Here is a 10,706-nt window from a genome sequence, read left to right as displayed (position 1 = left end):
GCTGCTGCAGCAGCAATTTCCCTACAAACACTTTGCTGCTGCTGCTGGCGCGGGCGTGTATAGCCCTCAGCAGCAGCAGCAGCAGCAGTATAATCATCATCATCATTATCATCATCATCATCAGCAGCAGCAGCAGCAGGAGTATATAATTGCCTGCTGCTGCTGCTGCTGCTGCTCTCCCAATTAAGCAGCTGCTTATCATTTAGCCGCTGCAGCTCGCAATCATTGAGGTGTACAGACACCCCAAAGGGTGTATGATTAATACACACCTTTAATATATTGCTGCTGCTGCTGCTGCTGCTGTTGCTGTTGCTGCTGCTGTTGCTGCTGCTGCTGCAGCTGTTGCTGCTGGCGCTACCAGGAGCTCCAGGTTGAGTGGCTTCCTCTGCTGCTGCTGCTGCTGTCGGTGCTGCTGCTGCTGCTGCTGCTGAACAAGGGAGGAGCCATTCAGGGCCGAGGGCATCGCTAGCACTGTAGTCAAGCGTTCCTGTTGTTGCTGTTGCTGCTGTTCCTGCTGCTGCTGCCACCGCCGCAGCAGCAGCAGCTGCTGCTGCTTGTGTTGGGGGAACGCATGCAGCTGTAATGATGGTCTTGTCTACTTGCTGCTGCACGCTGCAGCAGCGGACGAGTAGCTGCTGCAGCTGCTGCTTGTCGAGCAGCACCTCAGCTGCGAAGGGTCTACGCTTATGCTGCTGCTGCTGCTGTTTTTGCTGCTGCTGTTGATTCTGCTGCTGTTGCTGCTGCTGCTGCTCAGAGAGGCGAACGCGAACGCCTCCAGGTGTATAGAGAGCCACCTGCAGCAGCAGCAGCAAGCCGTCGTTCTGACGGCGGACAGTCATAGAGAAGGTCCATTCTTGAGGCTGCTGCTGCTGCTGCTGTTGATGCTGCTGCTGCTGCTGCTGCTGTGGGATGTGTAGAAGGAATGACTCAGGAATGGCTGTATACATAGCAGGGAAGGGTGTTGGTACCTGCTGTTGCTGCTGCGGCTGCTGCTGCTGCTGTTGGAGGTTGAGTTGCTGCTGCTGCTGCTGCTGCTGCTGCAGTTGTCGTTGATGGTGCTGCTGCTGCAGCTGCAGCAGCAGCTTCGTATACACCTCATACCTATAGCAGAAGGGAGATTCTTCTGCTGTTGTTATAAACAATTTTTTCTCCTTTTTTTCCTTCATTATATAAATAAATATATAAATAAATAAATAAATATATAAATAAATAAATAATTAAATAAATAAATAATTAATTAATTAAATAATAAATAAATATATACATAAATGCTGCCTATATACCCCATTTGCTGCCAAGACGGCTAGCTGCAGCAGGAACGTCTTGTCGGCGGCGCCCAGCGGGCCCCACAGCAGCAGCAGCAGCAGCAGCAGCAATGGCAGCAATAGCAGCCGATGCTGCTGCAGCAACAGCAGAAGAAACAATTGATATTATATGCATGCAGAAGATATTAAATTAGGGTTTAGGGTTTAGGGTTTAGGGTTTAGAGTTTCTTAAGACACAGAAGACAAGGAGGCAGCATAAACACACTGCAGCAGCAGCAGCAACAGCAACAGCAGCAGCAGCAGCAGTATTGGGGACAGCAGCAGGATTAACGGAGAATAAACAGTCAGAAACAGCAGTAAAAGCAGCAGCAAGGAGCAGCAACAGCACCAACAAGGACAGCAGCAGCAGCAGCGGTAGCAGCAGCAGCCCGGAAGGCAACAGCAGCACCAGCAGCAACAAAGCCAACAACACAACAGCAGCAGCTACAGCAGCAGCAGCAGCAGCATCTGCTGCTGCAGCTGCAGCTGCTGCTGCATGCTGAGGTAGCATTCCATCCCTAGAAGCAACCTCAACAGCCTCAGTAACCGCAGCAGCAACAGCACCAACAGCAGACAGAAGCAACAGAGCAGCAACAGCAGCAACAGCAACAGCAGCAGCAACAGCAGCAGCAACAGCAGCAGCAGCAGCAGCAGCAGCAGCAGGATGCAGGCTGCCTCTCAATGCAGCAGCGTGAATGCTGAGGCTGTTGAATTTGATTTGAAGGATGGAGGGCTATTTGCTTCTCTTCTTGCATACACTGTACCCTCTACTTGTATGCTGCTGCTGCTGCTGCTGCTGCTGCTGCTGCTGCTGTTGCTGCTGTTGCTGCGGTTGCTGCTGTTTGTGGGCTGCAGCGTCTTTTAACCTCTGGCTTCTTATCCCCCTCTCTCTCTATGCTGCTGCTGCTGCTGCTGCTGCTGCTGCTGTTGTTGTTCTTACTTGTGTGCAGCACCAGGTGTTGACGGTGGAGGTGTTGGAGGTCGCAGCAGCAGCAGCAGCAGCAGCAGCAGCGAGGAGGTAGCAGATTGGCAATGTTTACGTATGACCTTTTGCTCATCAGGTTTGCTGCTGCGCGGTGTATCTAGAGGCCGTGAGGTGTATGGGGAGCTGCTGCTGCCTGTTTCTTTCTTTGAAGGATTTGATTACCAGCAGCAGCAGCAGCAGCAACAGCAGCAGCAACAGCAGCAGCAGCAAGAAGGAGAATCTGTTTTAGTACCTCTCAAGTCCCTTATCAATGCCCTCCTACTCTTTGGAGAATCGGTAAGACCTTGCTGCTGCTCTTGCTGCTGCTGCTGCTGGTGCTGCTGCTGCTGCTGCTGCTGTTGCTGCTGCTGCCTGTTGCTTTGGTGCATTTGCTTGTTGCTGCTGCTGTTACTGTTGCTGTTGCTGCAGGCTCACATGCGCCTGCGTTATGCCTTTGGGGAAGGTGTGCTGCTGCTGCTGCTGCAGCAGCAGCAGCAACCGCAGCAGCAGCAGCAAATCTTCTCAGAGATAGCAATAAAGACATTTGCTGCAGGAGAAGTAAGATGCATGCATATTCCTCCTTTCTTCTTCCCTTATTATTGTTGCTGCTCTTCTTCCTGCTGCTGCTGCTGCTATTGATCATGCTGCTGCTGCTGCTGTTGCTGTTGCTGTTGCTGCTGCTGCTGCAGGGGTCACCCGGGTGTCTGTCTATTGGAGAGGCGTTAAGACAAAGCGCAGGAGACACGCGAGATTACCTCACAGTCAATGTAAGCCAGGCGTGCTGCTGCTGCTGCTGTTGCTGTTGCTGCTGCTGCTGCTCTCCTATCTTCTTCTGCTGCTGCATAGACCTTGGTAAACAGCTACTGCTGCTGTTGCTGTTGCTGCTGTTGCTGCTGCAGCCGCAGCTACTGAGGGAAGTGCTGCAGGAGTTGCTGCTAGGTGATGATGACGCAGCAGCACAGGTCTCCATAGAATGGACTCCTCCCTTCTCTACCGAAGCAGCAGCAGCAGCAACAGCAGCAGCAGCAGCAGCAGCAGCACCAGGGTATGGTGCTAGTGATGACAAGAAGCTGCACCATGCGCCTATCATGACACTGGTAAGCCATCCCTTTCTCCTCAGCAGCAGCAGCAGCAGCAGCAGGAAAAGAACCATTAGCTGCTCCAGCAACGATAACAACAACAGCAACAGAAGCAACAGCAGCAACAGCAGCAGCAGCAGCATATAATTTGCTGCTGCTGCTATGTGTACAGACAGTCCAAGGTCATGTTGCTAATAGAATTGTTTTTAGGCCAACATTAACTTCTTTCCCTTCTTATAGAATTACTAAGAAACATCGGTCAGCTGCTGCTGCTGCTGCTGCTGCTGCTGCTGCTGCTGTTGCTGCTGCTGCTGCTGCTGATGCTGATGTTGGTACTGCTGATGGTGTTGGTGATGGGGCTGCTGCTGAATTTGACTATAAAGGGGTTTTTGCTGCCGGTTTTGCTGCTGCTGAGGGGCTGCAGCTGTTGCTGCTGCAGCCTCAAGAGAGCAACAACAGCAGCAGCAGCAACAGCAGCAGCAGCAACAGCAGCAGCAGCAGCAGCAGCAACAACAACACCTGTGTCTGTTTGTTTTATGCTGCAGCCATGAGTTCTCTCTTGCTGCTCTTCAGTCTTTGGTGCCCCCTCTTAGTAAGCCCAGCAGCAGAGTCCCTGCCCCTTAGTAGCAGCAACAGCAGCAACAGCAGCAACAGCAGCAGAAGTAGCAGCATCAGCAGCAGGAATGGTAGCGGCTGCGGGCTTGTGCTGCACGGCCTTCTAATACTGCTGCTGCCGCTGCTGCTGCTGCTGCTGCTGTTGCTGCTGCAGAGACAGCACAGAGTGTGCGTCTGGAGTTCTCCAACGATGGATTTCTGCTCGCACAGTTCCGCTATAAGTAAGGGTTTAGGGTTTAGGGTTTAGGGTTTACGAATTAGGGTTTAGTGTTTGGGGTTCGTGAATTAGGGTTTAGGGTTTAGGGTTTATGAATTAGGGTTTAGGGTTTGTGTTTATGTGTCTAACGAGCTGCAAAGAAGCAGCAGCAAATAGGAGAAAAAAGCAGCAAAAGTTTGCTGCTCTGCGGTGTATACGCAGGTCAGCAGAATCTGCTGTGCTGCTGCGCTATGTGCTGCTGCCTTCTGCTGCACCTGACTGTAGCTAGCAGCAGCAGCAGCAGCAAGTGCTGCAGCAGCAACAACGGCAGCAACACCAGCAGCAGCAGATAGCTGCAGGTGCTGCTTATGTGTCTATACTAACAGATGCTGCTGTGCTTACATGGCAGCAGCTTCTGCTCTACTGCAGCAGCAGCCGCTGCTGCTGCTAGTTCAACTGTTGCTGCTGGTGCTGCAGCAGCAGCAGCAGCAGCAGCAGGAACAACAACCGTTGGCTTCTTTATACTTTTCTTTTAAAGTTTTAATTCTCTTTGCTATGCAAAGATAGTGTTTGTGCTGCTGCTGCTGCTGCAGCAGCAGAGGCAGCGGCAGCTTCTGCTGCTGTTGCTGCTGCTGCCGTTGCTGCTTGTGTTGCTGCTATTGGTGAAGCCTGTGGTTCAGCTTCTGTTGCTTCTGCTGGTGTTGCTGCAGCAGCATCAGCTGCTGCTGCGGCTGCTTCTGCTGCTGCTGCTGCTTCTGCTTCTGCTTCTGCTTCTGCTGCTGCTGCATCTGGCGAGTCTTCTTGGGGAGAAACGGTGCTGCGTGCTGTCAGCATGCTGCCGCTGCTGCTCCTCCAGGTGCCGCTGCTTCTGCAGCTAGCTGGTCTGCTGTTGCTGCTGCTGCTGCTGCTGTTGCTGTTACGGGGTGTATGGAAGGCGCTGCTACTTATGCTGCTGCCCTCCTCTGCTGCAGCACGAGGAGATCCCAAAGGCAGCAACGTTGCGGGCAACAGATGCTGCTGCTGTTGTTGTTGCTGCTGCTGCTCCCTCAATGAAGACACCTGCTGCTTCAATGCCGCTGCCTGTTCAGCAGCAGCAGCAGCACCCGCAGCAGCTGAGTCGGAGTATTGCTGCTGCAGTGCTTCAACGGAAGCTGGCTGCTGCCGCTGCTGCTGCTCCTGCCGCTCTGGCTGCTGCTGTTGCTGCTGCTCCTGCCGCTCTGGCTGCTGCTGTTGCTGCTGCTCCTGCCACTCTGGCTGCTGCTGTTGCCGCTGCTCTTGCTCTTGCGGCTGCTGCGGCTGCTGTAGCTCCACGGGGGACTGCTGCGTCGTATGCTCTTCTCCTCTTTTCTCTAGGTTATGCTGCTGCTCCTGTTGCTGCTGCTGCTGGTCCTCCTGCATCTGTTGCTCGTGTAGCATAAGACTACCCCAGGCTCTCTCAAGGGCCTCCTCTGCTGATTTGAGGAGACGTAAGGAGGGAGACCGTTCGTCAAGTTCTGCTGCTGCTGCTGCAGCAGCAGCAGCAGCAGCAGGATCGTGCTGCTGCGCCTCGCTATCCGATGACGGGGGCGAACAAGAAGAGGGGATAGGTAGAACTATATGCGATACAGGGTCTGTCCGGCTGCTGCTGCAGCAGGGGCTGCTGCTGCTACTACTGCTGCTGCTGCTGCTGTTGCTGTTGCTGCTGTTGCTGCAGTTGCTGCCGCTGGCGGTGGTGATGTCCGAGGATACATGCAGTGCTGCAGGGACCTGCGAGTTCTTCCAATAGGTGCCTTGCCCTCCTTGCTGACTGCTTACTTCTCTGCTATTGCTGCTGCTGCTGTTGCTGCTGCTGCTGTTGCTGCTGCCGCTGTTGCTGCTGCTGCTGCTGCTGTCGGCGTCAATACACTCCCCCACATACATAAGAGAAGGACGCAGAGGATTCTTATTGATTGGGCAGATAGAGAGGATACGATGGCTTAGCGCCACCGCTGCAGCAACAGCAGCAGCACACACAAGCAGGAGCAGCAGCTGCAACAACTGCAGCAGCAACAGCAGCAGCAGCAACACTCAGGAGCTACAGTTTAGGTGGTCTTACACACCAACGCAAGCTGTAACTGCCTCTGTAAACCCTAAACCCTAAACCCTAAACCCTAAACCGCGCAAGAAAGAGAAGCAGCAGCAGACAAAGATGGATGGTTTAGGGTTTAGACACAACAACATTCAGATAAAGGCAGCAGCAGCAGCAACAGCAGCAACAACAACAGCAGCAGCAGCAGCAGCAGTACCTCTCTGTTTAAGGATATCATCTTGGTGGGCAGACTGAAGAGAAAACACAACGAATAAAATTACACAGAAACGCATGCATTTGGCAGCAACAGCAGCTACAGCAGCAACAGCAGCAACAGCAGCAACAGCAGTAGCAGAAGCATCAGAAGCAGCAGAGGAAGCGTAGCAGTAGAAGCAGCAGCAGAAACAGCCGAGCAACCGCAGCAGCAGCAGCAGCAGCAGCAGACACTGAACTAGGGAGAGGGAGGAAGCAACAACAACATCTGCTGCTGTTGCTGCAGCTACTGCAGCAACTGCAGCAGAAGCAGCAGCAGCAACAACGGCAGCAGCTCACTTTCCCCTTTCTAGACCCGCAGCAACAGCAGCAAAACTCGAGACATCTAGATATCGACATGCTGCTGCTGCTGGTACCCAGCTGCTGCTGTTGCTGCTGCTGCTGCTCGACGGATCCTGCTGCTGCTGCCGCTGCTGCTACTGCTGTTTAAAATAATACTAGGAAGGAACGACTAGGCCGTCTGCAACTGACAGTCAGCAGCTGCAGCAGAAGCAGCAGCAGCAGCAGCAGCAGCAGCGGACCCGAGGAAGCAGCACGTACGACGACAGCAGCAGCAGCAACTGCAACACTGCCGCAGCACCACAGGCAGTATAGGCAAAAGCAGCAGCAGTCGCCTTATGTCAAGATTTGTAGAAGCTGCTACTGCTGCTGCCGTTGCTGCTGCTGCTGCTGCGGCGTAAAATTGAGCAGCAGCACAGAGTGTTGATTTTGTTGCTGCTGCTGCACCTGCTGCTGCACCTGCTGCTGCTTCTCTTATAATTAAAGACTTAAAGAAGAAGGATGGGGAGGGACGGACTAGACACCGCTTAAGGAACGAGTCGAGTCGTGCTGCTGGTGCTGGTGCTGCTGCTGCTGCTACAGCAGCAGCAGCAGCAGCAGCACCAACAACTACCTGCTAGGGAGAAACATAAATAAAAGACAAAGTACTTTTCTTTCTTGCTGCTCTTACTAACAAGGAGGCCCTGCCTGCCCCTCTGTATCGACCCCGCTCGGCAGCAGCAGCATCAAAATTCTTTAAACTGCAGCAGCAGCAGCAGCAAAATTATTTAGACTGCAGCAACAGCAGCAGTAGATATTTAGACATAAGGAAAGAACAGGGAAGGAAAACTTCTCTCTCTTCCTTGCCTCTGCCGACTCGCAGCAGCAGCAGCAGCAGCAGCAGCAGGGAGATCTGGTACCCAATAAGGCTGCCTTCCTTTCTTCTTTACTAAAGAGGGGTGTTGAAGATCCCCTTGAGCATATATTGCAGCAACAGCAGCAACAGCAGCAACAGCAGCAGCAACAGCAGCAGCAGCAACAGGCCTGCAAGGTGTCCCCTCGATTGACCGTTCGTTCCCCAGCAGCAGCAGCAGCAGCAGCACGTGCTGCTGCTGCTGCTGCTGCACATATTGCAGTAGCATAATTCCTTTTCTCTTTTCCCCTTGCAACAGCCTCAACAACAGCACAGCAGCGCATTTGCTGCTGCTGCTGCTGCTGCTGCTGCTATCATATACCATCCCTCTTGACTACTTCTAAACCCTTACAAACCCTAAACCCTAAACCCTAAGCCCTAAACCCTAAACCTCATTCCTTGACTCTGTCGGCTATCCTCTGTCCTCACTCCTGCTAACAGCAGCGGCAACTGCAGCAGCAGCAGCAACATCAACAGCAGCAACTGCAGCAGCAACAACAGCAGCAACAGCAGCAGCAACAGCATATAGCTTTAGCTGCCTCTTACGCGCCTCCCCTTCTCTACCTTCCCCTTCACACTGCAACATATTTCCCTTCCATTCGGGCGGCGCAGTAGCAGCAGCAGCAGCAACAGCAGCAGCAACAGCAGCAACAGCAACAAGGAGGACCCAGAGCAGCAGCAGCAGCAGCAGCAAAATGACTTCCTCTCTTGGTGATACAACCGCGTCTTCTTCTTCCTCAATAGCAGCAGCAAAGTATAGAACATACATAAGCAGCAGCAGCAGCGATATTGACAGCAGCAGCAGCAGCAGCAGCGGTTGTTGCTGCAGCAGATGCTGCTGGTGCTGCAGCAGCTGCTGCAGCAGACTATGCAGGCTGCTGTGCAGCGGCATAGATTGGCTAATAATGAATTGCCTCTTCCCTCCTTTTGATTTATTATATAAGCAGCGGCTGCAGCAGCAGCAGAAGCTGCTGCTGCTGTTTTTTATTCTTAATGTTGCTGCTGCTGCATTCCCTTTTGTTTTCTTAGCAGCAGTAGAGGCAAATTATCCATTTATTAAGCCTGTACATCTACCTAAGGGAGTACAAGCAGCAGCAGCAGCAGCAGAAGCAGCAGCAGCAGCAAAAAGAGCCGTCGCAGGAAGTGCTGCAGTACATGCTGCAGCACAGACTGCTGCAGCAGCAGCAGCAAATGCTGCAGCAGCAGCAGCAGATGATGATGATGAGCAAGACTTCTTAACAAAACGGCACCATAAAACAAATCCAGCAGCAGCAGCAGATGCAGCAGCAGCAGCAGCAGATGCAGCAGCAGCAGATGAAGCAGCAAAAGATGCAGATGCAAATGCAGCAGCAGCAGAAGAACAAGGAGATGCAGCAGCAGCAACAGCAGCAGCTACACCTCCTCCTAACCCTGCAGCAGCAGGAGCAGCAGGACAAGAAGAAGAAGAAGGTACAGCAGCAGATGAATCAGATGAATCAGCAGCAGCAGATGCAGACGATGAAGATACAAAAGATACAGCAGCAGCAGCAGCAGCAGCACCAGGAGCAGCAGCAGCAGCAGCAGCAGGACATAATGTATCATCAATGTCTTTATTAACATTTGTTGCATCTAAGACAGAAAATCTTTATAGTCTTAATAGGGGATTATTATATTGTTTGCTGTTTTGGTGTCTGCTGCTGCTGCTGCCTTTTGCTGCGCTGCTGCTGCTGCTGCTGTTTGCTGCATCAGATGGTAAGGGTTGTATAGGACAACTTGCTGCTGCTGTTGCAAGATGGTTATCTTGGTGCTGCTGCTGCTGCTCTCCTTTTCTTGGATTACTTGCTGCACTTAATGTATTATTCTTCTTCTCTGCTGAACCGCAGCAGCAGCAGCAGCAGCAACTTGCTGTTCTTGCATGGACACATCTAGCTATTAGCTTATTTCTTCATTTCCCTCTTGGCTTGCATGCAGCAAATGTGCTGCGTCTCTTTGAGGCTGCTGCTGCGCTGCAGCTGCTGCAGCAGGCTATACGTAGTCATCCTAATGCTGCAGCAGATACATCAGCAGCAGCAGCAACAACTGCAGCAGCTGCTGCAGCTGCAGCAGCAGCAGCTGCAGCGTCACCATTCAGACGACCTTCGCACCAGCTGCTACAAGTAGCAGCACTTGCTACTGAGCAGGAAGAAGCAAAACATTACCCTACCTTGCGCAGGAACAACAGCAGCAGCAGCAGCAACAGCAGCAGCAGCAACAGCAGCAGCTTGCTGCGGTCAATCTTCTCAGGAAGAGGTACAGAGAAAGAGCAGCAAGAAGCAAAAGAAGGAGAAGATGAACCTCTTCTCTCTGATCCCCCTCCTCCTCAACAAATGCAACAATAGCTAGCTAGCTAGCTAGCTAGCTAGCTAGCTAGCTAGCTAGCTAGATGGCTATCTAGCTAAGGATTTAGATGTTTTATGTTAGCCAGCTAGCTAGCTGGCTAGCTAGAGATTTATATATTATAAGCTAGCTCACTAGCCAGCTAGCTAGCTAGCTAGCTAGCTAGTGAGCTAGCTATTTAGCTTTTAACCTAGCCAATTGGCTAACGCTTGCTGGCTAGCTAGCTAGCTAGCTAGCCAGTAGTTCGCCGGCTAGCAACACAGCGACAAGCCAGCAGCCGCTACTCCCTCTCGTGGCAGTTTATTCCCCCTCTGTAGCTAGCTAGCTATCTAGCTAGCTAGCCAACTATCTATCTAGCTAGCCAACTATCTAGCTAGCTAGCTAAGTAGCTGGCTGGCTAGCTAGCTAGCTAGCTAAAGAGTTTGCTGGGGAGCAGCGCTGCTGCCATCCGCTGCTGCAGCGCAGCAAAGCGATGCAGCAGCAACGGCAAATGCCAACTCAATGATTTTAAACGTTTTTTAATAATTATCAGCAGCAGCAGCAGCAGCAACAGCAGCAGCAGCAACAGCAGCAGCAGCAACAGCAGCAACACAGTAAAGGCAGCTAAAAGAAGGAGTATTAGCAACAGTTGCAGCAGGAACAGGTAGCTACCTACAGGCCTCTGCTGCTGCTGCTGCTGCCTTTGCAACTACAGAAAGAACA

At 52.4% G+C, this 10,706-nt stretch overlaps 4 protein-coding genes across 4 annotated transcripts in view; 2 read left to right on the top strand and 2 right to left on the bottom strand.

Moving 5' to 3' along the window:
* Positions 1 to 1,166, bottom strand: part of EMWEY_00010310 (hypothetical protein) — a gene marked incomplete at both ends in the record, with an annotated part of 2,661 nt that extends 1,495 nt beyond the window's left edge. The window contains one exon of the mRNA XM_013478805.1: positions 1 to 1,166. This exon is cut by the window's left edge and continues 606 nt beyond it. Coding sequence (XP_013334259.1) covers positions 1 to 1,166 — 1,166 coding nt within the window.
* An 802-nt stretch (positions 1,167 to 1,968) lies between these two features.
* Positions 1,969 to 4,230, top strand: EMWEY_00010300 (hypothetical protein, conserved; the record flags this gene model as incomplete). The annotated part of the gene is made up of 7 exons (XM_013478804.1): positions 1,969 to 2,077; positions 2,255 to 2,565; positions 2,698 to 2,826; positions 2,958 to 3,035; positions 3,168 to 3,365; positions 3,763 to 3,926; positions 4,224 to 4,230. 7 exons carry the CDS (start codon positions 1,969 to 1,971, stop codon positions 4,228 to 4,230), a joined length of 996 nt encoding a protein of 331 aa, XP_013334258.1.
* A 468-nt stretch (positions 4,231 to 4,698) lies between these two features.
* Positions 4,699 to 6,443, bottom strand: EMWEY_00010290 (hypothetical protein, conserved; the record flags this gene model as incomplete). The annotated part of the gene is made up of 3 exons (XM_013478803.1): positions 4,699 to 6,125; positions 6,233 to 6,257; positions 6,423 to 6,443. The coding sequence occupies 3 exons, from the start codon at positions 6,441 to 6,443 to the stop codon at positions 4,699 to 4,701; spliced, it is 1,473 nt and encodes a 490-aa protein (XP_013334257.1).
* Positions 6,444 to 8,554: 2,111 nt separating this feature from the next.
* On the top strand, positions 8,555 to 10,006 carry EMWEY_00010280 (hypothetical protein; the record flags this gene model as incomplete). The annotated part of the gene is made up of 2 exons (XM_013478802.1): positions 8,555 to 9,223; positions 9,641 to 10,006. 2 exons carry the CDS (start codon positions 8,555 to 8,557, stop codon positions 10,004 to 10,006), a joined length of 1,035 nt encoding a protein of 344 aa, XP_013334256.1.
* Between the last annotated feature and the right edge of the window lie 700 nt (positions 10,007 to 10,706).

The sequence above is a fragment of the Eimeria maxima genome, genomic scaffold (genome assembly GCF_000499605.1).
Source record: "Eimeria maxima Weybridge genomic scaffold, Emw_scaff69, whole genome shotgun sequence".
NCBI lineage: Eukaryota > Apicomplexa > Conoidasida > Eucoccidiorida > Eimeriidae > Eimeria > Eimeria maxima.
Note: the sequence above shows the minus strand (reverse complement) of the source record. Positions and strands in the feature narration are given on the sequence as shown.